The following is a 25576-nucleotide window of genomic DNA, read 5'->3' on the forward strand; positions in this document are numbered from 1 at the left end:
GTATAGGAATAAGAATGCACCTGAAATATATTGGATGAACGTATAGGAATAAGAATGCACCTGAAATAGATTGGATGAACGTATAGGAATAAGAATGTACCTGAAACGGATTGGATGAACGTATAGGAATAAGAATGTACCTGAAACGGATTGGATGAACGTATAGGAATAAGAATGTACCTGAAATAGATTAGATGAACGAATAGGAATATGAATGTACCTGAAATAGATTGGGTGAACGTATAGGAATAAGAATGTACCTGAAATAGATTAGATGAACGTATAGGAATAAGAATGTACCTGAAATAGATTGCATGAACGTATAGGAATAAGAATGTACGTGAACTGGGTTGGATACAAAGATGTTGAAATTTGTCAAGTTAAGGTAGAATACTCTTAAAATAGACCTAGAATTCGTTCTAGTTTTGAAATTGTCGAAAATTAAACTAAGTTTCTCTAGAATTCAGTCTCAATTAGTCCATATCCGGGGGCGTGCGTGCGGCGGCGAGACGAACTGCAGGTGAGTAGCGAAAATATAATGGTGAGAACTGTTTCTACAAAAATTCGGGATTTTTTGGGAATCGACGCACCTCCCCCCGATTATCTTATGGTCCGCCGTCCCTCAGGCCCCGTTCACACGTATCTTGAAATTTTTGTATCCGCAAATTTTTTTTTGCGGATACGAAAATGTTCGCGTCCACACGCAGCGTATTCGAATCGTTTTCACTGTCCACACGTATCCGGAAATTTCTTGATCCGCACGCTAGTGTCTAGTCCCTTTGACGGATAGTTTTTCTTATTGAGCATGCGCAAAATCGTGTTTACTTTATCGTATTTGAAAATTTGCGGATACGGATACAAAAATTTCCGGACACGTGTGGACGGGGCCTTAGAATAACATATATGTCCCCCTGGTTATCCCTCAAAACGGCAATGTATTATATGATGTTAATGGCGAATAATTACTTTTCCGTCAAATATTACAAAAATAGAACTCATCAGTTTTTAATAACGGCTCACTACTCACAAATATATCATATCTCACGAAAAGTAGAGTCTAATGTTCGTTTATCATTTGAAAAGAATTCTAACGGCTTGCTTTTTATGATGAAGCCTGTTTAATGTACTATTCAATTGAAACCCCTACTTCCTGTCCCCCGGGACAGGGCGGGGAATTTCACATTCATGTAAATTGAACTACGCGTTAAATTCCCCCATATATCCATTCCTTTCTCGCTTTTAAATGTTTAATCCCCGGTCTTGCCGCATGGACTCCCCGCCCTGTCCCTGGGGTCAGGGGCTTGACTTGTGTAGAAGCTGATCGATATTTTCTACGGGTTTTCTAGTCGTACTATTGAAATACATAATTTTCTTTGTCAAAAATTTCGATGTCACTGTCACTGTCGCTGGAGAGGTTGAGCCTGGCCTTAATCGTTGATGCGCTCTTGGAAGTTCTAGGGGGGAGGAAAGAGGTATTTAAATGTTATAAAATAAAATAGAATTAAAAAAAAAAAATTTATAGAAAAAAGAGAGAAGGAATAGAATGTATGGAAGAAAAGAAGAAAGGATGAAATAAAGAAAGGGACGAAAGAAGGTAGGAAGGATTTAAGGAAGGCAGGATGGAAGGAACGAAGGAAGAAATGAAGAATGGAAGGAATGAAGGATGGAAGGATGGAAGGAAGGAATGAAGGATGGAAGGAATGAAGGAACGAAGGAAGAAATGAAGAATGGAAGGAATGGATGGAAGGAAGAAGAATAGATGAATGGGATGGAAGGCGGAGGAGGAAGGAGGATGGAAGGAATGAGGATGGAAGGATGAAGGAACGGAAGAAAGATAGTGGAGGAATGAGAAGGAAGGAATGAGGAGGAGAAGGAAGGGAAGGATGGAAGAATGGAAGGAACGAGGAAGAATGAAGAATGGAAGGAATGAAGGATGGAGAATGGAGGACGAGGAAGAATGAGACGGAAGAAGAGGAGGAATGGGATGGAAGGAGGGAAGGAATGGGGGAGAGAAATGCGAGAAAAGAGAAAGTCAAGGAAAAAAGGAGTGAGGAAGTGAGAATGAATAAACATAAAGGGTTAAAAAAACTAGAAAACAAAAGGTTATAAACAAAGAATAGTAAATTAAAATGCCTTACATTTTTTGTCGAGATCTCTTGCCAGCTTTTGCAGTTGACATGCTGAAACAGAAAGCGTATCTATTGAGAATGCACGATTAATATGCTCTAACCAATTCATTTATGCTTGCTTCCTTTAAGAACAACCTTACCTTTTGGCTGTTTTTGCTGCTGTAGTTTTTTTCCTGTCTGATGGTTTTGTCTTTGGTGTTTTTGAAATCACTTTTTCTTTCTGGACGGTTTCGTGTGCTGAAAAATAAAAACAGTTGGTTTTTTTTCTTAAAGTGTATATCAAGGAAAAAAATTTTATTATCAAAATCACTTATATGTGAACAGTGTAGTAGTATGGTTGCAGTATTTTTGTATGGGGTCTTCTCTTTTCGCAGATATAAACATTTGAAATATCAATATGCAAATGAGATGACGTAAATTCAAGACTAATTTATCATACAAAAATGCTGTTGTGGAAAGTACTGCTGTTTTTTCATTTGCAAATTATCCTTATAACTGAAATATATGACTTTGTACACTTTTAAGTTATTACACTTGTCGTAAATTACACTTCAAAATGTAACCTATTATTGAATTTACGTCATCTCATTTGCATATCGATATTTCAATGAGGCCGTAGGCCGAGTCCAATTTGGCAGTCAGAGGAATTTTTCGAGTCTAATTATTTCTTGATTGGGGAGCATGAAATCCCATTACCTATTAATTATATAGCTGCCTAATTAATCCCATATCAACAAGACCTGTCCAATTAAGAAAATAATTGGACAGTTACCTATATGGGATTAATGAGAAGCTGTATAATAATTTTTTTAATGACTATGTGAATTGTTTTAACCTATCAAAGGGTTGTTCTAACTTCAGCTGTTCAGTGGAAATCTCTTCATACCATTTTCGCGGTTCCCCAGCGTGTTAGTGCTGTCACTCAAGGTGTCATCTTGGTTGTCAAGATCCTTAGATTGATCCTGATTGGCTGGTACATGATCGTGATCAGCCTCACTAGTTGGTTGGTCGTTAGGTGGCTGGGTATCTTGGCTCTGTGTTGAACTGTCATGGGACCCTTCTGTCGTCGTCTCTTCACCAACAGCTTGCTCGTTTGTCGCATCTATAGGACAATAAAATATCATGACTGAAATTTTTCTAATGCTACGGATTACGGTAGAATATCTATTTAGCGACCAAAATTCAAATTGTCAAAATTCCAGAGGGTGTTTTTGCACTAAACTATACCTTAATACCAATTTGATCTGTGAGTTAGCCATGCCCTGACTTAGATCAGCCCAGAGGTTGTTTCAGGGTTCTATCTGTGAGTTAGTCGTGCCCTGACTTAGATCAGCCAAGAGGTTGTTTCAGGGTTCGATCTGTGAGTTAGCCGTGCCCTGACTTAGATCAGCCCAGAGGTTGTTTCAGGGTTCTATTTGTAGGTTAGCCATGCCCTGACTTAGATCAGCCCAGAGGTTGTTTCAGGGTTCTATCTGTGAGTTAGCCATGCCCTGACTTAGATCAGCCCAGAGGTTGTTTCAGGGTTCTATCTGTGAGTTAGCCATGCCCTGACTTAGATCAGCCCAGAGGTTGCTTCGGGGTTCGATAAAATTTCAAGGTTCTTGGGAATACAGTGGTAGTTACCCTGGTCAGTAGTCTTGTCCATATGATCCAGGTTTTTTTGGAATTTGTCCAACAACTTGGTAGAAGCACTCTCTTCAACCACCTGAAATGAGACAAACGTACAGCTAAAATGAGTCTAAAATAACTGAAGTTGACGAGCTATTTGTTAACTTTTGTCATTAAGGTCGTAAGAATAAAGTGGAAGACCAACAGTATAGCATAAGAAGAAAAAACGTATGATTTCTTAAACTTCTACTTTTCCTGATTTTTTTCGACCCATACATACGAAACCCACGAACACAGGTACATTGCTTGGGCTGCCTGTGCTCAAGAGTCAAACGGCGATCCCTACCCCATGCCTTATCGAGTTTTAAAGCGAGACGTCAATCGTATGGAAAAATGATTTCCGGTTCCAAAACGAAAAATAGAAAGATTTTTTAACAGGGTTGAGAGGTAACGACTTAAAATTCAAGGACTATTCAAGGAGTATACAAGGACCCAAAAATGAATTTTCAAGCAGCATGTTCAGCTAACTATGCCAAGGTTTTACACGGTGGTTGCACATGGCCGACTTTCAGATTTTCCGATCTTTCTGACTAGATCTATTTCAGAACCATACAAGTAATGATCAAAGAAAAATTTCAAGAGCTTTTCAAGACGTGAATAAATTCAAGGAGTTTTCAAGGAGTTTAAGGAGTAGCACGAACCCTGTTTTAAACATTTTCTTCATGTCAGGATCTGTTAAATCATTGAGATTATTTTCCGCTTTATGTTAGCGGTTTTAGTGAACAGTTGAGACCGGAAATACGTCGGTCACACTCTAAAAGCCCTATAGAGCGTTTTCACTCACGTGAGAAGGCAGCCATATTGGTGTACCAAGCAATAGAAACTTTCTGCACAGTTTTTGCATAAAAATAGAGTTCAATTCCCATAGGATAGAAAATGTATTGTTTTGGTACCCCATAATGGCCGCTGTGACGTCACGTGAAAGCGCCCTATAGGGACTGAGACAGTCGTCTCCTTACGTCGTATAGTTTGTATGCCAAGACTTTCAGGTCTTTGATGCTGGTCTGGTCACACCCATTCAAGTCTAAGGAGGTGAGGACCTTACATAGGACACGAGTACCAGGGGCTTGTGGATCGGACAGGACCTCATTCGCTACTTTGAGGGCTAATGACACATGACTGCAACCCTGTATAACGTAACAAAATTAAAGTGATGATGTTGATAATGACAGTGGTGATGATAATGATGGTGATGATGATGGTTAATGACGGTGGTGATGATGATGGTAATGATAATGGTGATAATGATGGTGATGATGATTGTGGTAATGATGGTGATGATAATGATGGTAATGATGATGGTGATGATGATGGTATTAATGATGGTGGTGATGATGATGATGGTAATGATGATGGTGATGATGATTGCATTAATGATGGTAATGATGGTAATGATGATGGTGATGATGATGGTGGTGATGATGATGATGGTGAAGATGGTAATGATGATGGTGGTGATGATGGTATTAATGATGGTTATGATGATGATGGTGGTGATGGTTATGATGATGATGATGAATATGATGATGGTGAATTGAATTAAAATACACAGCAGTGAGAGATCCAGGCCATCCATGTTGAATAAGTCGGCAACGCTTCCTTTCCTTTTTATGGGGTTTTAGGGGTAGGGGGTATTTCGCATAAATCGGCCCTCGTTCTTTATTTACCTCTGTAGCTGTTGATTGTCCTGTAGTGTTGTTTTTATTCAGATACTTGCTATTGGTGAGTTCTATCAACAGTTCGGCCACATTATTGCTGTTGATGGAAGCGAGTGGTGACGAACTTGGTGCACTGAAGAGGGTCTTTAAGATGGGTAGAAAGGCATCTTCAACCAACTCCTGGTTCGTCCTGATAAGATATAATCAAACCATGAATGAATGAAAGATATATGAATAATAAATGGTAAATGAATGAATGAATGATAAATGAGTGATTAAATGAATGAATAAATGAACAAATTATAAACGAATGAATAAATAAATGATAAATAGATGAATGAATAAATGATAAATGAATAAATGAATGAATAAATAAATGATAAATGAATGAATGATAAATGAATGAATGAATGATAAATGAATGAATAAATAAATGATTGAATGATAAATGAATGAATGAATGAATGATAAATGAATGAATGAATGAATAAATAAATGATAAATGAATGAATGAATAAATGAATGAATGATAAATGAATGAAAAATAAATGAATGAATGAATAAATAAACGAATGATAAATGAATGAATGATGAATGATAAATGAATGAATGATGAATGAATGAATGATAAATGAATGAATGAATAAATGAATGATAAATGAATGAATGAATAAATGAATAGATGAATAAATGATAAATGAATGAAAAATAAATGAATGATAAATGAATGAATGATAAATGAATGATAAATGAATAGTTAGCCTGAATTATGCCTGAATGGTTAGAATGAATTAGTCGATAGACGCCTTTTAATTTGATCATAACGATTCGATCCCAAATTAGTATTTTACCTTGATGCAAAAGCAAACACAGGCAAGAAGACCCCAATACAATGACGTAGACTTCCATCCTCCTCTGTAGTAGGGTTATACCACAGGAGAATAAGACGAGACAGTAGCTTAGCACTCAGAACTCTTCCTGATAATAACAGCTTAGCAAGCCCCTCAGCTGCCCCGTTCCTCAGGTCGTTACTCTGTTGATACAAATCATTCATTATTATGTTTTATAAAATATTTGAGATATAACGTGCGCGCTGATTGGCTGGCTCAGGTCGTTACTCTGTGATATAAATCATTCAGTATTATGTTTTATAAAATATTTGAGATATAACGAGCGCGTTGATTGGCTGGCTCGTAAATCAAGAGAAACACTCAACTACTCCTTGTGTTCCTAAGCTTGCTTCTCTCTTGCTCTACAGCTCCCAGCAGGTTTATATTTCAGTACAGAGACATGTGCGCGCACGTTTTATATTCCTTAAAAATTAGTATTTTAGCTGAGATTATACGCACGCTCTGATCGGTCGCAACTGTGAAAAGCTTGGTGCCGCGTATACGTGCCTTCTCGCGACCGTGAAGTTTCTAGAACTTTGAATGGCTGATTTTTGGCTCGCGCAATGTGATTGGTTTGGCAGAGCCTTGAGTTTGATGTGACCATGTCCGCATCGTGTTTATGCTATACGCTTTTCACGGGTATTTGATTGGATGGAGAGTAAATTCTCGTACAATGTGATTGGTCTGATGCCTTGCCGTGTCACGACTTCGTTTGTGCTGCGAACGTTTTACAGTATTAAAAAAACTTATCTAAACTGAAAACGGTGCTTATGCCATCAGTGCGCTCAGCCTGCTTTGTAAGTAGCATTCAATTTATCATTCAAGTTATTTTTTCCGTCGTTTCGATGGGCCGAGGTAACTGCAAATGACTTCCTACAAATAATTATCTGCTTGTGCGCAATTACGTTGCATCTGTCAACATGGCTTGCTTCCTTGTGACTTGGTATGTTTGATAGATAGCAAAAATGACCAAAGCACAACAAGAAAACGTAAAAAAAATTTGAATAAAAAAAAATTATTAAACTTGGTTATCACAAAATATTATGATTTACCATTTTCACGCTAGCCATCTTGTAGTATAAATTGTATTGGATTGTGTTACGGTGACCAAAAAGTTCGGAGATTGGTCTCGGATTCCCGTACAAATGTACTGGCTTTTGAACAAATTATTTACCTTGTTTGTTCATCTTTTTCTCTATAGAGCAGTTAGAAAAGCTTCAACAAAGTTAGAAAAATATTTTGCTTGTATTTAGGGAGCTTACTAAACAAATCAAGTAAATACTTTGTTTAAAAGTCAGTACATTCGTACCGAAATCTGAGAACCATTTTCGAACCTTTTAGTGACCGTCACACTTTCCAATACAATTTGTACCACGTGATGGCATAGCGCGAAAATGCTGAATTATTTGCCTGTCTTCGGTAGCATCATTAAAATAAATGATTTCCTGAATACCTCGCTCTCAAGCAGTCCAGTCAGGATAGTCAACACACTAGTTGCTGTGTTGTCTGGCGTACTATTTTCCACGTCACCATCTTCCTTTTGTTCGCCGCCTTCTTGTTCTTGTTCTTCGTTGTTCTTATCTTCTTTCTCGCTGATCAACTTCTCTTCTTCCAGGAAGTCTTTGTTGGGGTTCAGTTTGAACGCCTCTAAACCAAACTTCAGGAGCAAATCGAAAACTACTTGAAGGGCTGTGACTTGAACCATTTCTAAGTCAAGCTGAGCAACCTGGAAAAAAATGCAACAACGACAACACCTTTATTATTTTGCACTATTAAATTCAAATTCAAAAAGTAATGGTTTTGAAAAACATTTTAAAAGGAAATTTGTTATATATTTATCATAATATTTAAACAGAGCGCCCATGTCCCCAAGGAGTTTTTCAATGGCGTCCTATTAGTCTAAATAATTAAACGGTGAAAAAAATTCCACATCTACGCTCGGGTTTGATTCCTGGACTCAGCATTACATGTGAGCAGCGTTCGTTAGGTTCTCCCTTGATTCAAGGGTTTTTCTCCTGGGTCTAAATTGTGTTTGATTCTTGTACTCCGCATCACATGTGAGTAGAGCTTGTTAGGTCTCTCCCTTGACCCAAGGGTTTACGATCTGCGAGATATAGCCGGCACTCCCTCCGCAAGACCCACAACTCCATGAAAATCTCGAGTGAATATGCAATCAATGCATGATATCCTCAAACATGGAGAGCAGACTTGAAATTCAAGTCCACTACCGCGGCCAAATTAGTCAGTCATACCTTGTTTTGTTACTGGTCAAAATGACCTGCAAGGCGCATGCGCGAAGTGCTGCTAGATCCTGCGATCATCTTTCTTTTTGCGTAAATAAATGCAATACCGAAATAAAATTAGTAACTATACAATAAAACGAATAAAATTTGTTAAATAATATGTCATTTACCCGTAGCCTACCTGTAGAAACAACACCAGATGTTTCCTGGCAAACTCACAGCTCAGTAGGGCACACAGGCCAAGACTCTTGATGGCTGCGTTACGTACTTTTGGATCTTCATTTTGAACTCCTGGGATAATCTACCGATACAAAAAATACATATCAAGTGAATGATACTGCAAAGTTTGTCATGGGGGAGGGGGGGATGGGTGGGCAGGAGGAATCCCTATAAACATTATCGTAAGATCTTTACCCCCTTTTCTTCTGTCTGCATAAAAAAGTGACCCTCCCCTTGAAATGTGTTAAATTCTTGACCCTCCCCTTTAATGAAGTATGAAATATTTGATGACCCCCCTTTATGACTGAGTAGAAATTTGATGGCCCTCCCCTGGATTCCTCCAGTCCATCCCCCAACCCCCCTCCTAAAAAATGAATGCTGCCTTAGAAAGAAGGCCTTGTGAATACAAGTGAAGTGAGTCCTGGGAAAAAATCAAAATTGTGAAAATGCATTTACGATCCTATTTTGCCTAAAAATGCATATCAAGCTTTACTCTATGGCCCCGTCCAAACGTATCCGGAAATGTTTGTATTCGCAATGTTTTTTTTTGCGGACACGGGTTGCGTCCACACGTGTCCGCTATTTTTTGTGTCCGTATCCGGAAATTTTACGAAAACGGATACGTGTGGACGGTGAAAACGATTCGAATACGCTGCGTGTGGACGCAAACGATAATTTGCGGATACAAAAATTTCCGGATACGTGTGGACGGGGCCTTAGTGTCGTAGTTGGAGTAGAGAAAGCTCACTCCATATATAGTATGATCAATTCCATATTTGGATTGTGCGGAAAAGCGGCAAACAAAAAGGCCGTCGTTTTATAACGAATTCGACATGAACATTTTTGAAGAAGAAAATAATAATAAAAAAAAAGACAAGTTAAAAAAGAAAAACTTTGGAAAATCGAGGAAGGATACGGGGACGATGCTAACTCGTGGGTCTGCCTCGCAGACAACAGACACAGGGAAATACGACACTCGATGTTTGATATGGCATAATTTCTGCGTAAGCGAGATGCTTGTTTCTAGAGGTGGTACCCACTTTTCTCAGAAAAACATTACGCCCGAACAGAATGATAGATCAAATAATTTTCAAAGTCATAGCACAACTTACGAGTGTCTCTATGAGAGTCATCAGGGTTGGGTTGAGTCCATTCCTTGTCGTTATTTGTAGCATTTGACAGGCAATAGTCAGGCATTTAAGAAGAGTTACAGGGTCATCCTAAAGGAAATAATTTATGCAGAACATCAATACAAGTACGATTATCTCTAGTCTTGTTTACTAAATATCTTCGAGTGGCAGTGACAATATCGCTGATGCTGATGGGAGTTGATGCTGGTGATAGGGATGATAATAGCATTGTCGTTGTTAATGATCATGATGAATGTGCTATAGAGGTACTACTCATCATCAGTCATCACCATCATCAGTCATCATGATCACCATCACCACTTCCATCACCACCACCATCACCACCACCACCACCATCATCACCATCACCATGGTTTCCCTCGTAGCATGAGATTGGCCTTGGAGGGGAAGGGGGGAGAGGTGCGGGTGTGTAGTATGAAACGTAATAAAGTAATAAACGCTTGAAGTCTCTACCATCTCTCTAACATCATCACTATCATCACAATCATGATGGTATCCCTCATGCATTGAGATTGGCCTTGGGGAGAATTTTCCTTGAAAATCGCTTTTTCAAAAAGCATGAAGTCTCTACTACATTCATTATTGTCCTTCTAGCCTGTTGCCTGTCAACCCCCGGTACCTCCTCCACTCTTCTCCAGTTCTTTAATGTTGTGCTTATATCAAAGCAGGTGACAGTGACCTCAGTAGCGATGAAAATTATGTTAAAAATCATGACCACTAACCTTTTCTTCTCTAACGGCCATGGATACAGAAGCACTGCTTTCATTGATGGCATTTCTACTTTCTTCTATCTCAGTGATCTGCTGCTTGAGCTCTGCTGCCTTGGAGAAGTCTTGGTTGTTCACGCAGTTCTCAAGTTCATCATTTAGTTCCATGAGCTTTACCTTAATGGTTGCAAGCTGTTTGAAGACAATAATGATATAACAATCTGTATATCCTGAATTGCTTCTTTATGCCTGAGTTAGCCGTGCCCTGATCACTTTAATCAGCCCAGAGGTTGTTTCAGGGTTTCGTCTGTGAGTTAGCCATGCCCTGACTTAGATCAGCCAAGAGGTTGTTTCAGGGTTCTATCTGAGAGTTAGCCATGCCCTGACTTAGATCAGCCCAGAGGTTGTTTCAGGGTTTAATCTGTGAGTTAGCCGTGCCCTGACTTAGATCAGCCCAGAGGTTGTTTCAGGGTTCTATCTGTGAGTTAGGCATGCCCTGACTTAGATCAGCCCAGAGGTTGTTTCAGGGTTTGATCTGTGAGTTAGCCATGCCCTGACTTAGATCAGCCCAGAGGTTGTTTCAGGGTTTGATCTGTGAGTTAGCCGTGCCCTGACTTAGATCAGCCCAGAGGTTGTTTCAGGGTTTGATCTGTGAGTTAGCCATGCCCTGACTTAGATCAGCCCAGAGGTTGTTTCAGGGTTCTATCTGTGAGTTAGGCATGCCCTGACTTAGATCAGTCCAGAGGTTGTTTCAGGGTTTGATCTGTGAGTTAGCCATGCCCTGACTTAGATCAGCCCAGAGGTTGTTTCAGGGTTTGATCTGTGAGTTAGCCGTGCCCTGACTTAGATCAGCCCAGAGGTTGTTTCAGGGTTTGATCTGTGAGTTAGCCATGCCCTGACTTAGATCAGCCCAGAGGTTGTTTCAGGGTTTGATAAAATGAAGAAATCTATGCTGAATTTGACAATCTACCTGCAACTCCTTTTTTCTTTCCTCTTCCTGACTCAAAGTCGACTCAACCATGACAATTGGTTGGCGCACATCAGCGATGACCTCAACTAACTCTTGGATTCTTGCTTCCTCTTCTTCCTGGACTTCATTATTTCTGGACAGTAGCACTTCGACCAGAGATTCAGGGATGAATGGCGAGACTAGAAGATCGTGGATCAATTGTCCAAGCCTTTTCCTGGAAAAGAAATCAGTGCCAAAGCTACAGTTATTGGATGCACATATATCACCTATAAGTCACTGACGTACCTTCCTACTTCATCAGACAGGTCCAACACACCCATCAATAACAACAGCTGCTCTGCTCCATGACCTACAAGTCACTGACGTACCTTCCTACTTCATCAGATAGGTCCAACACACCCATCAGTAACAACATATGCTGTGCTACATGACCTACAAGTCACTGATGTACCTTCCTACTTCATCAGACAGGTCCAACACACCCATCAGTAACAACATATGCTGTGCTACATGACCTACAAGGCACTGACGTACCTTCCTACTTCATCAGACAGGTCTACCACACCCATCAATAACAACAGCTGCTCTGCTACATGGCCTACAAGTCACTGACGTACCTTCCTACTTCATCAGATAGGTCCAACACACCCATCAGTAACAACATATGCTGTGCTACATGACCTACAAGTCACTGATGTACCTTCCTACTTCATCAGACAGGTCCAACACACCCATCAGTAACAACATATGCTGTGCTACATGACCTACAAGGCACTGACGTACCTTCCTACTTCATCAGACAGGTCTACCACACCCATCAATAACAACAGCTGCTCTGCTACATGGCCTACAAGTCACTGACGTACCTTCCTACTTCATCAGACAGGTCCAACACACCCATCAATAACAACAGCTGTTGTGCTACATGACCTATAAGTCACTGACGTACCTTCCTACTTCATCAGACAGGTCTACCACACCCATCAATAACAACAGCTGCTCTGCTACATGACCTATAAGTCACTGACGTACCTTCCTACTTCATCAGACAGGTCTACCACACCCATCAGTAACAACAGCTGTTGTGCTACATGACCTATAAGTCACTGACGTACCTTCCTACTTCATCAGACAGGTCCAACACACCCATCAATAACAACAGCTGTTGTGCTACATGACCTACGAGACACTGACGTACCTTCCTACTTCATCAGACAGGTCTACCACACCCATCAGTAACAACAGCTGTTGTGCTACAAACGTCTGCGGCATGGCTTGTCCTTCGTTTATCTCTGGTATACTGGAGTACTCTTTCTCTGTGTACCTGTAGTACAAAAAATTTTGTTTGGTGTCATTTAAAGAATTTTCATTTCATAATTTTGTCAATTTTTGTGTTACCTAGCTTGATTAGCATTGATAACCAATATCACTACCTTATCTCATTTATTTTTTAAGATAAAATTCAGCAATAAAACTTTTGCTAAAAAACATAATATTACACGACGTTTCGATGTTAACTGAACGTCATTATCAAGTGATAAAAACTAAGAAAACGTTAATTTATATGCATGAATAATAATGAGTATAAAAAGGTGCAAAAACGAAAAACTATGTAATTTAAGTATTGTACAATAAAATGATGAACAATGAAAGAAAAATTAAAAAAAAACACTAATAAAATACTTAAGCCTGAATAGAGTCACTTTGAATATTTAAACTGGGTTTCAGTTTGTTAATAAATAACATTTAATTAATTTAAAACAGTCCCATTTTGACGAGCATTTCTTTAAAATGTTCTTGACTTATTAAGGAAAAGTTTCCATGTTTTTCTCGAAGGTTTACCGATTGATGATGTCTTTAGTTTATGTTCATCGATGCGTTGGTGTAGATGTCTTGTTTAATCAGTTTAATCATTTTATCAGTTAATGCCATTTTATGTAATTTTTTCCAAATTGTTTAATTTTTGTGGTATAAATAAATACGATGTTCAACTATAACATCGTTAGAAGTAAACCAGTACAGTAAAAACAAATTAAATATATACATATATATATAAATATTTAACTCTGACGATTGGAAATTGAAAGAAAAAAATGGTTTGAATTTAAGGCGGAAGTCAGAATATTTGGAACATGTGCATATTTGACGACCTAGAATCTGGGTCTTCCGGTCTTACTAGAGCCTTCAATATTTTTGGTGAGAAGGATCTGGGTTCAAGAATGACAGCTCGATTATAGCTACAATCTGTGCCAAAACAGTTGAGACTCCCCTCATTATTTACTACACTTCTTTTAACATTAGCATGTCTTTAAATAAATGAATCCCCACTTATTCTTACCATCCCACTCCCCCGAGTTCAATGTTGGTTTTGTACAAGGTACACCCTCACTTAAATCAGAAGCTGATCCTCTCAACATTGCGAAGGAAGAGCAGGGCTCGAAATAGCAACCTGCCAATGGCCAAATGACAGGCCAAATTTCAGGTTTGGCAGGCAAAAATAACGATGCACTGCCAAATGAATAATAAAATATCATGCAAAATTTACTGGAATGACCTCCTTTTAGCATGCTCCTTTGCTATGGCAGACTACAATTTTTTCTATTTTGAGCCCTGGATAGGAGAGGGGGTGAAATTGATAAAGTTTGTAATGTGTTTGGGTTGGAAGGGAAGTTGAGTATGAGTCTCTACTAGTTCTGGTGCAGATTGTAGCTGTCTGGGTTGCATAATTATGAAAATGGGTGAAATATACTTACCCTTGTACATATTGACAGAACACAGACACCTCTGGCAGAAGCAGGTCAAGAAGATCCTCTCCCTCCACCCCTAGGGACTTGATGTGTTCACCAAGACATCTCCAGTAGAATGCAGTCTCACAGTCCAGTTGGTCATATGGTATGCTAATGGGACCTGATTGGTTAGTGTCTGATTTGAGGCTGCTTATTTGGTCCTGTAGGTCTTCCTTCATCATACCTAATGTTGTCATAGTACAAGTAATGATAAAAGGGTAAATTTTACACAGTGAAAAGATGAAAAAACTTACTGACGTTTCGGATGCTAGTCCTTTGTTGGAGTAAAGGAGAAAGAGGTGGTAGAAAGGAGTGTATATATGATAGAATAAGACAAAAGAAACCAATAAGAACAAGGTAGGCAAGGAAACAAAAAGAAACAATCAAAGACAAAAGAAAAGGTTAGTTGAAAGTAAAGCGTTCATTAATCCTGTTGGGAGTAAGAGTGCCCAATAGGTGAATAAGCTGCATTTCTTTGGTCTTGCGACAATCATTGTTGTCGTTAATCAAAGAAAGACCGAAAACAATGAAGTTAAAGAAAATGGTTAGCTAGATTAAAATGGCGGGAAACTGGTTTGGTGGGATCGTTATTGCGAATATCATAAATATGATTGAGATGATAGTAAAGCGTCATTAAATGCAGGGAAGTACTGTCATTTGCATAGACACAAACAACAGACAATAGAAATGAAAGGAAAGGGAAAGAATATAGGAGGACAGTAAGAGAAAAGGGTTAATGGGAGAAAGGAAAGAGTAGAATAAAAATTGAAAGGTGGAATAAATAGCTAAATAAAACATGGGAAAAGAAAGAAGAGGTGCTTTTTATTAGAACCAATCTATATTTATTTAGCATATAAGAATAATATTGGCCACTTTAGGAAGGAGCAAGAGAAAAAAATCTCTTGTCTTTTAAGAAAAAAGCATCTCAAGATTATTAAGTCTGGCAAATTTGAACATGACTGGATGAAAAGAACCAGAGTTATTGATTGATTGAAGACTTTATTTCATGAGGTTGACAAATGACGTAATTTTGTTAACTGATTAACTTGTGGCCCTCGAGTTTTTTTAACACGGGCACTGAAGATGGTTGTCACCAGCATCTTCAGTGGATCTTTTACATTTGCCTTGTACAGAGTTATATTAGTGAAGACAGACGGGGCCTATGGTTTTAAGTCCTTGTCCGAGAACACTTGAAGGTCTGACCATTTGCAGGTGTAATTACAAAGGCAGCACCTTCTCTTCAGTTATTTTAAGACCCTGAGTGTTGGTCCGGCCGAGGCTTGAACCATGACCTTCCGCACAACAGACCGACGCTCTTACCAAGTGAGCTAACCAGGTGGCAGTGGCTTTCAAATGTGTTGAAAATTTACAAGGAATGCATTCTTGTCTCCTGTAACCATACATTCTCACTTTTGAAGGCTTGTAGCTCTGGCTCTTTTTATCCAATCACATTCAAATTTCACAGACTTACTAATATTAAGGTGCTTTATCAGACGACAAAATTCTTTTGCTAATTAGATTGAAATTTAAAACTTGCCCCAGTCTTTTGTTCGTTTCTAAAGTAGCCAAATAATACTGTATACCTTTTAACAAGGCTTTGACTGCAATTTCTGCTGTGTCTACAGAATTCTCAATATCCAAACACTTCAGAAGACTGACCACATTGCCGTCTAGGGATTTCAGCCATCCTTGCAATATGCACTTAATGCATACTTCTTGAATAACAGATGACCTGTTTGGGTATACAGCCACATTATTTCAGATTTCTTAAAGGTCGTGATAAACTAACAGTCACGAAGAAAGTGGCAACCATCTCCATCATCTGCACTGTTATTTTGATTGACAGCTAGTGAAGGGTTGCATGTGACATGCGATAATTCATGATTTAAATAAAAGCATTTTTCTGATTATTCTTACGATGTTGTAGAGACAATTTGGAAAAGTTGGGCCATTTATTTCAATGCTCTGTGACTGAACTACAGCCTCTTGTAGCTCGTAGTAGGGTAAAAATTTTGTCCTTCGTTATGACAGCTGGGTGGTTAAGTAGGTCTACAGTGCAACTGCTGTATCTGGGACGAACCATTAGATTTTTTTGGGGGGGAGGGGGTTGGGCAATTTATTTTGTGCAGGAATTTTTTTTACACCTCATGGCTGTGCAGGATATTTTTTTTGGGAACATAATTTGGAATTTTTTTCTGGCACTTTCCTTATGCAAGATTCTTTTTCACTCTTTAAAGCTGTGCTTGAATTTTTTTTTGGTTTTTGCCCACCCCCCTCCCCCCCCCCCCCACCCACTCAAAAATCTAATGGTTTGTCCTTTAGACCAGTTGGACAAGAGAACCAACTAAAATGTAGAATGAAAACAATGCATTCCAACTTTGGGGTGGAGACACCTAGACTGCACAAGTATTGTACTTTGACCCTGATGTTACGTGTAAACAACTAGATAACCATCATCATTTTCTCATGGGAATAAAAAGATATGAGCAAAAGGCTATTGTTTTCTGCTGCTTTCTGATTGGCTTCACTACCCAAGGTTTGAATGTATTGTTTTTATTCTACAATTTGATTGGTTCTCGCTGTCTAAATGGCCCAGGTTATAGTATTCACACTGTAAAACCCACTTTATACTGTGAGCTACTGCCTGAAGTCACAAGTGACGCAAATAGGATATAAACCCCTTGCATGTGATATCAAAGCAGCTCCTTCAGGGGGACAAAACAAAAGAATTCCAATCTCTTGAAAATTGGAACCTATAGACTGTTTTCTCTAGGTTGTGTGCGCATCTAACTTGACGGGCCACAAAATTGAAAAATACAAATTCAGTAAAAAGACAGAGGAAAATATTCTAATTGATTTTATGAATTCTTATCAAAAAAAAAATTCATAGCATTGCATGATAATACTCGTGTTCTGGTATCATCACCTGTCAATAGGTCGTCAATAGTTCCTTAAATTTGGATGCTCATGAACCTTTGAGAAAATAGTCTATCGTTTTGTCCTCCAGATTGAGCTGCATTCCATGCATTCTGCATGCAGTGCTGCAAGGGGTCTATATACTAGTGGTCTCTCCATTTTTAACTGCAAATTTTGTTTTGGCCTGGTTAAAAGAATGCTCATGCACCAACCTGTCATTCAAGCCGTCCTGCAATAGTTGTACTCTCAGAGCAATACTCAATGACTGGATCTTGACCTTCTCACCAATGATCCTGTAGGCAACTTTACGGACAGCTTCAGTTATGTCATGGGTTCTCCCTTTAAAGTTCGAAACATTTCACATTAGGCCAAACAAAAAAAATAAGTGTGTTTCCTGTTGCATGAGAAAGATAATTGGGGTCGGAAGGTTGGATTTTTTTTTACTGATACAACAGTGGAAATGAGCTTACTGGGAACCCTGTGGTGCAGTTGGGAATGGAAAAAATTTTGGGGTGGGCAAAAATGGGCAAGAAAATTAGGGTCAGTCAGCCTTATTTTTATGACGGTAGAAATACTAGAAAAAGAGATGAATTGAATCTACCAAAAATGCAGATTAAAGACCGGACAGCTATCATTTGCCTTTCGAGGTGCTAAGTCGTATAATGATCTCCCAGATGATATTAAGCAAATTAGTGACACAAAACACTTTAAGAAGAACTTATTTAACTGTTTATTGAACTTGTAGAGATTTCCCCTTTTATTAATTACCATTATACTTAAAATTTTTAAATCTCATAATAGTATTTTATAATTTTTTATTTTTTTGCTTATTTTTAGTATTTTTTGTATTTATAGCGGAAGAGCTATAATAATAAAGTATGTAATAAAGTATGTATAACTGTAAATATTTTTATTTTCACCTCGGGGGTCTTGGATTTGATTTCTGGACTCAGCATTACATGAGCATAGAGTTTGTTTGGTCTCTATTGGTTTGAGAGTTTTGCTTTGGGTTCTCTGACTTTAGTACCTAATGCAAAAGCCTACAAGTTGATTTTATGCATTTGAAAGTTAGTATACATGTACTCACCAATAACCGGTGTAAGACTTCGACGAGTTAAAGCAATGTTCATTAAGACTGCTTTGCGGACGTCAGCACTTGAATCAGTTGTCATCATTTGCATATATGATGAAAGGACAGGACAGTCATCATCTCTTGGGTCCTGTAGTCTGGATAGCGCATAAACAGCTTGGATTCTTATAGCTGGGATCTTGTCTTTTAAACGTTTCAGCATGCTTGTTAAGATACCATCTGCAATGTCGTCATCAATTGACGCATCATCGTCCATATTGTTCAGTAGTTTGTTGATTAGCTGACATGATCGGAAGCGAACTCCTTTGTCTTTAGCGTCATGGCAGTCAAGGAGGAATTTGAACATGAACTGAAGGAATGGGTTGGTTGGTTCCGAATCAGAGTCATCTTCATCATCACTGATGTTGTCACCCTGAAATATTATTAATATTATTATAACATGGATATCAATACAAAATGACTTTCAATCAAATATCAATTTTATCAAAACCCTGAAACAACCCCTAGGCTGATCTAAGTCAGGGCACGGCTAACTCAAAGATAGAACCCTGCAACAACCTCTGGGATGATCTAAGTCAGGGCATGGCTAACTCAAAGATAGAACCCTGCAACAACCTCTGGGCTGATCTAAGTCAGGGCATGGCTAACTCACAGATAGAACCCTGAAACAACCTCTGGGCTGATCTAAGTCAGAGGGCACAGCTAACTCACAGATAGAACCTTGAAACAATCTTTGGATTAGATCAAACTGTCTCATGCTAAGCATTACTTATACAATATTAACTTAGAGAGATTACAATCTATTTGTACATGGTGTGAATCATCGTTGTCGTTGTAGTGACAACATTCGTAGTATGAAAATTTTAAAGTAAAAAAGCCATCAACTTTACCTTCTCAGGGGCTTTTTCATAATATATCTTTGCAGTTGAATATTTAGCAACAAACTCCGCAATTCTCTCTACTGCAGGTTCTCTTTTAAACACGATCATCGCGTATCTCAAGTGATCAAGAAAACATTCTCGGAATTCTTCTTCAGAAGAAAACGAATTTTGGATTCTTTTTAAACACCGTATAAGCTTCCCATGGTGTTGAAAACCACGCTGGGACTCCTCAAATACCTCCCTTACAGTTTTACAGTCGGAAGGCATTGCTAGGATGGTTAAAATGAGATATTTTTCGTCGAAAATCAAGAAAAGAGTCTGAAAAATAAACGTATTGTTTGAAAAATGGCGCCCAAATGACACCCTAGACCCGGTCTACCTGGGTCAAGCTCTACCACAGGAATCCCAGTCAAACGCAGTCACTTGTAAATATTTTGAGTGCCCTTTTTTGGGCTATTTTACGATGGGGGCTCTTTTTCTCGTATATTTGAGTTAATTCGAATGATTGTTGAGTTAATTGTTGTTTTCACATACAATGATAATGCATATGCACAGTAAATATGGTACCACCTTCTGAAAGACAGCTTACCATTGCCTTCTACTAACTCGCCCAATCACAATGCATAATTATGGCAGGGTACAGTTTGAATAAACATTTGCCATATCATTTCCCACTCAAATTTTAGTAGAGTAAATTTTATTGTTTTGTCCTCTGAATAGATCTCCTTGGCTTGGTCGCACTCAGGCATACTACGGATCTCACCGAACTGTGACGACGTCAAAAATTTGTCTCGCTACCACACCCTAATTTGTCCACTGACACACCTACTTTGTTACTGTTTCAGATCTAGCACATTGCCAGTAAGGTATTCACTGTAATACATGTAACACGAAAGTAGGCGTGACAGTGGACGAATTAGGGTGTGGTAACAAGACAAATTTTTGACATGTCGCCACATCTCGGTGAGATCCACAGTAATGTTTTCCCATTTCAAACTATGTGTCATTCCCTAGAGTATCATTTTTTTGTTTAAGGGTTGCACATGAGAATAAAACATGAATATGGATACAACTCAAACAAAGAATCTTATTCTCAAGGGAATGACACATGGTCTGAAATGGGAAAACTTTACGCCTGAGCAGAGGTCTATTAGGCTGCATTGAGAATACCCTGCTGCAAGGGTTCTATCCCCTTTGCCAATATTTTGATTTGGACTGTTATCATTCTACCACCAATAGACCAGTTTCGAATTCCAAATTACCGCTGTGTTCCTTGATTACAGATTCATTTGCACAGGGTTAGCCTCTTCGTATCAGTGTCTAAATATTCACAAATACCAAAGGTAAAGTAAAGAATGCACAACTTCAACAATACAAACACTTTGAAACTCGACGGACCTTGACTGGAACACGTGAATATTCTGCACAAACTCGAGGCTAACCCTGTGCAAATGAGTCTGTAATCAATAAACACAGTGGTAATTTGGAATTCGAAATGGGTCTATTGATCCCCACCCCCAGTATTTTGACAAGTTACCATTAGACCGAGAGTGCAGGGAAATTTTATTTATCGATATGATTTATCATGCATAATACAAAATAAAATGTAGCAAATAATAGAGTGACAAACTATTTTCTTATTCTACTGCAGTTTATGAAAAATCACACTTTCATTTCAAAGGCAAGATCGGTTGGTTTATTTCTTAACTTTCTTTCTCAAAATACTTAACATTTAGACCCAATGAACAAATGATCTACAAGTCAATAGCTCATGAGGTCAAAAGCAGAATGGCCTATTGACTCGTACACCATGAGATCGAGAGGTCTAATTGTTTTAGTCTTAACCTACTAAGCAGTCAATTAAATGGATACAAACAATTTTGAAATTAGGTGAAAACAATAGTTCACCACCATTGTTTTGGTTTTCAAAACTTGCACTTTTTGCTACTAGTAGTCTACTAGTAGACTACTAGTGGCTCAGCCAATCAGAGTGCTGGATTTGTGTTAGACCATTAGTAGGTTTAGACTAAATGTATATATTCTGGTGACTTGTTATGAAGTCTTTCTAGCTGTACTTTACACGTAATTCAAATCAGCCCATCATTATAGAGTACTTCATACATACACAGTGAATGAAAATAGCTTAAGCAAAAGATTAATTAAATTGCCAAGCTGGGATACCTTGATATGTTTATATAAGGGTACATGATTCCAGTAATCATATTCTGGCATTCAAAGCCATCCTTTCAGACAAAATGTCATGTGGCTTTAAAAAATCCTAGCTTTGGTTCTTGTAATAATATGACCATGAATACATGTTGGGCATTTGCACTGTATAATGTCGAGTCTTTGGAGTATTGCCAATAAACTTGTTAACTATTGTTTAAGCATTTTGAAGTCTACTAGTTAGCTACAGGAGTTGGTTGAGGGAGAATTACTTGAATAACAAATCCTTTTTGTATTTTTGCATCTTCAATTGTCATTTTATCAGTGAGCATTCGACCAGCATAAAACCATCTTTGCTTTGAAGGTTCAACTCCTTCCGCACTTAGAAGCTTTTTCTTTACTTTTAGTATAGTATCTGAGGTATAAGCTCCTATCTTTATGTCTTTTCCTGTAGAAAGTCTTAGTTTAACTGTCGTTTCTTGTCCACTTGGTTTAGCATCCTTATCATCCTCAACTTCATCATTTAGATTTCCACTCACATCCTCATCTTTTATAAGGTTGGTTGGTTTGCTTATACAGTATATTGGTAGCACGTAGCGATTTCCCAGCTCATCGTAGGCATCTTGTAGACACCCTGTAAGAAAATTGAATGAAACAGTCAATCACACAGATTTGACGAAAAATTGCCTGTAAAAAAGAATTATAATTGACGATATATAGGTGTTGGTGGGATGTTGGTAGAGTAATGGTTGATTGTTGGTGGGACATTACTACATTGTTACTTGGTGTTATGTTTTTTTAGGGTTTTGACTAATGTGCTGTCTTTCACTGCTGTGAATCCAACGGGTCAGGTTGCTGTTTCAAGCCCTGTGGTCGTCACATGTGAATTGAGTGTGTTTGATGTGTTGTTTTCTCCTATGCTACGAAGATTTTCTCTGGGTTCCGGTTTCCTCGCTCCGTAAAAATCAACATGTGATGAGTTGAGCATTGTGTGCAAAGAATATTGAATGAAGTGGTAGTGCGTGTGAGCAAAAAGTGTCCCCAATTAATGTGAAAGTGCTAGAAGGAAGTTAAATAAAGATATTTATTTATTTTTTAAATTTAATTAAGGAACCAGGAAACAGATAAAATATAGCATGGGATCCGGTAAACTAGATTTTTTTTTACATGATTTAGGATATTTTCATTGGCCATGAGTAAGGAATTACTAAATTCAATATGGAGGATGTGGGATTTTGCTAAATAAAATAAAAATTCAAATGCCTTTGTCAATACAATGTATGTTGAATGAGGTTGTCGATGGCAAAGAACAACCCATGATTTGGGATTCCGTTCCCCCCTTCCAGACCCTGAAGTATATCAAATTGACAAGTCTTGCAAACCTTATAAAGAAATCTAAAAAAGCAAACCAAAACTCACTAGATACACCTTGCTGACGAGGCCCAATACAGGCTGAAACAGCTGTCTAAGGTTTCTAGTCAAGCTGGCTCATTTTTTACACGACTTGAAGTTGTGAAAGGCCCATTGACCCTCTTCTTCAGTCGTTTCATACGAGGCTCGTAATTTACATATTACGCTTGTTCTTATACAAACCAAAACTGTTTGGTGTATCTAACAAGTTCACGTAGCGATTGTGATATTGATAAATAAATAGGTAAGAGAGACAAAATGTTTAAAAGACCATTTTTGAATCCATACAATATACTGTTGTCTTCCTTGATTACAGACTTAGCTTCATTCCAGTGTCTATATATTTGCAAATACTAATGATAAAGAAAAGAATCTATGCACAACCTCAACAATACAAACACTTTGAAATTCCCCTGACCTTACCTTGAACATGTGAATGTTTCTCTAGCAAATTTAACTATTAGATAGCTGCTGATTTAAAGCAATATTAAAGCAATAAAAATTTATAAATTGTATTTTAAAAATATCAGGATGCTATCGTGTTCCTGTTCTAAGACCATTTAGTTCATATTACATAATATTATGGACAAATACTTAATTTAGAGCTTTTTGGTATACTATTTCAAACAAACTAACATTTTCTTCTCATTTCTCGAATATATACTCAAAAAGACTTCCTTAAACGAAAGAAAATGTAGTAATATTGTAGCCTAAAGGCTTTTAAGTATAAGATAATCAGTATAGGAAACATTAGGTTAGTAGGAAGTGTTGCTATCTGTCAATCTTCAAACTACAATTCATAAAGTATGAATTACGTACGACAAATGATAAAAAAAAAGCCTACAGTATGTATATCTAATATAGTAACAAGAAATAAAAAGATTCCGAAATACAGAGTAAGAAATAAATAGTAAAACATTTGCATAACAAATTAAGAAGAGGATTTCGTTAAATTTAGTAATTCTAAAAAGCGAATCAATAAACTTTGTCCTAATAAATTGAAATCATAAACAATGTTCTAGCTATCGCTGACAAAGGACTTAATCACAAACAAACGAAGCCATAGTCATAAAATTATGAAACCAAAGCGGATATAAAAGATTCAGAAGTTATATGATTCAAGGCAATGGTTTCATGAAGCAAACTTCTACAGCATTAATTTATTAAGTTTAGCAAGTAATATTCGTATTTACCCGTCGGTAAAGTTATGTTAGCGCCATCAACTATAGCTTGAGCAAGAGTATGGTCATCGGTCTCTGCAGCTGCTCTAAGAGCATCCCAGATTTCTCTTCTGCCTTCAAAGGCAGGGGCTGTCTCCCAAAATTCATCTCTTTTGCTTCTTAGTTGTCCTTCGGTCAGAGGAACTTCTGAACTCCACGACGGTCTCTCTTTCTTCAAAGGTTGATTCCGGCCGACTGTAACTAATAATAACAATCATATCCTCAATATCGCTATAATCGGGGTATTCTCTGGGTTTGGAAGGGAAATATTCGGATCATGATGTTGACAGCCATATTACACATCTACCTACCTCCTGGAGTACTCCCGAATTCACTCGAGCTAACACGGACACTAGGATCTCCCGATGTTCCCATACAACCCCCCATTTTATCCCTAAAGATGTGATCTACGATTTAAAGATATGTACCGTGGCCATACGGCCACAGAAGTTAGGAAAAAAAACCCTTTTTAACCTGGCACTTTTTTTTGCTCAACTATTGAACTTGAAAGTACTCATATTGTGTTCAAATGACGTCATGACCCCCTTGGGCGTGACGTCACTGCAACTTGATTGACAGACGTTTTATTTATTTATTTTTATTTTCCATTTTTTCTTCCATTTACACTCTTTCAAAAATGAAAAAGGAACTATTTTCTCTTGAAAAATGAAGTAATCTTTTTTGGCAAAGGAAATTATGGAGACATGATGAGAAAAGGATTGAATAAACTCGTATAACGTGTCGAAAGGAGAGTCGTACCGGAAGTGTAACTTTTAAAAATCATTTCAAGGCTTTTTTCGTAAAGTTAGCTTTGATTTTCATCTTAAGAGCTTAGGGACATCACTCTATTGTTATACTTGTCTATTTAATAACACTACTTCTAAGCTAGGGGCTAATATAGGCCACAGTACCAGAAGAGGCCCTCGGTAGAATACATATGCGCGTTTAGGAGCCGATTTCGAAAATCTTTAAAAAGCTCTGAAAATTTTGATATTATTGGAGTAGTATCCAAGCTGTGACTCTGGGAATAAGTTGTGCTATTTTGCTCGGGGAAAAAATGGATTGAACGCAATGAGAAAAGAGCGCACTGAGAGACGTAAAAGAACCACTGAGGACTTAAAAACCCTGGCCGTGACTACCCTCAGTGCTTAACACCTCTCATTCATGACTCATTGAAAAAAAGAAGCGCCTTCGAATATACATATAAATTTATAAATTTTAAATAAATCATAAATCATAATAGAATCTTAAAATCTGATTTTCTTCTGCCACTAGGGTCTATTAATTTAATTAATTTACTATTAGTCCAATAGCAAGTAAATTCTCTCCAAGAAATTTCTGTATTAAATCAACTGATTCAGAACGTAACACCGTAACCGTATCACAGGCAACGTTTGCTTTGGGCTTCCTGTGTGAGCATGACATGTATGACTTAGCCCACCCTACTGAGTTACAAAAACGGATCTTTGAAT

General features: G+C 38.0%; 2 protein-coding genes and 1 long non-coding RNA gene across 3 annotated transcripts in view; 1 reads left to right on the forward strand and 2 right to left on the reverse strand.

Annotated features, from left to right (window-relative positions):
- LOC148912151 (uncharacterized) overlaps nucleotides 1-3946 on the forward strand; it is a 21039-nt gene extending 17093 nt beyond the window's left edge. Inside the window, exon 3 of the long non-coding RNA XR_016119413.1 lies at nucleotides 2991-3946. This is a non-coding gene — a long non-coding RNA (uncharacterized LOC148912151). The remainder of the gene's footprint in view (nucleotides 1-2990) is intronic.
- Nucleotides 979-19648, reverse strand: LOC116305446 (condensin complex subunit 3). Its single transcript, XM_089028135.1, has 19 exons — nucleotides 19318-19648; nucleotides 18425-18839; nucleotides 17550-17676; nucleotides 16005-16153; nucleotides 14389-14605; nucleotides 12834-12959; nucleotides 11636-11849; nucleotides 10681-10857; nucleotides 9920-10027; nucleotides 8770-8889; nucleotides 7799-8071; nucleotides 6307-6488; nucleotides 5465-5645; nucleotides 4757-4924; nucleotides 3753-3834; nucleotides 3016-3231; nucleotides 2270-2366; nucleotides 2139-2180; nucleotides 979-1454 (listed from the first exon to the last, which is right to left on the reverse strand). Exons 1-19 carry the CDS (start codon nucleotides 19573-19575, stop codon nucleotides 1352-1354), a joined length of 3255 nt encoding a protein of 1084 aa, XP_088884261.1. The 5' UTR covers nucleotides 19576-19648; the 3' UTR covers nucleotides 979-1351.
- A 1206-nt stretch (nucleotides 19649-20854) lies between these two features.
- LOC116305466 (ubiquitin domain-containing protein 1) lies at nucleotides 20855-24617 on the reverse strand. Its single transcript, XM_031715377.2, has 3 exons — nucleotides 24416-24617; nucleotides 24078-24305; nucleotides 20855-22108 (listed from the first exon to the last, which is right to left on the reverse strand). Exons 1-3 carry the CDS (start codon nucleotides 24489-24491, stop codon nucleotides 21711-21713), a joined length of 702 nt encoding a protein of 233 aa, XP_031571237.1. The 5' UTR covers nucleotides 24492-24617; the 3' UTR covers nucleotides 20855-21710.
- Between the last annotated feature and the right edge of the window lie 959 nt (nucleotides 24618-25576).

Source organism: Actinia tenebrosa, unplaced genomic scaffold, assembly GCF_029948245.1.
Source record: "Actinia tenebrosa isolate PJP-AT-01 unplaced genomic scaffold, QUT_ActTen_1.0 PGA_scaffold12__29_contigs__length_12842862, whole genome shotgun sequence".
Taxonomy (NCBI): Eukaryota; Metazoa; Cnidaria; class Anthozoa; order Actiniaria; family Actiniidae; genus Actinia; species Actinia tenebrosa.

Coding starts and splice junctions, on each gene's coding strand:
- LOC116305446 (XM_089028135.1), bottom strand. CDS start 19,575: ATGCCTTCCGACTGTAAAACTGTAAGGGAGGTATTTGAGGAGTCCCAG. Junction 8,890..9,919: donor TGACTCTCATAGAGACACTC/GTAAGTTGTGCT, acceptor TTGTATCGGTAG/ATTATCCCAGGAGTTCAAAA. Junction 2,367..3,015: donor GCTGGGGAACCGCGAAAATG/GTATGAAGAGAT, acceptor TTTATTTTTCAG/CACACGAAACCGTCCAGAAA.
- LOC116305466 (XM_031715377.2), bottom strand. CDS start 24,491: ATGGGGGGTTGTATGGGAACATCGGGAGATCCTAGTGTCCGTGTTAGC. Junction 24,306..24,415: donor ATTCGGGAGTACTCCAGGAG/GTAGGTAGATGT, acceptor TGTTATTATTAG/TTACAGTCGGCCGGAATCAA. Junction 22,109..24,077: donor TAACATAACTTTACCGACGG/GTAAATACGAAT, acceptor ATTTTCTTACAG/GGTGTCTACAAGATGCCTAC.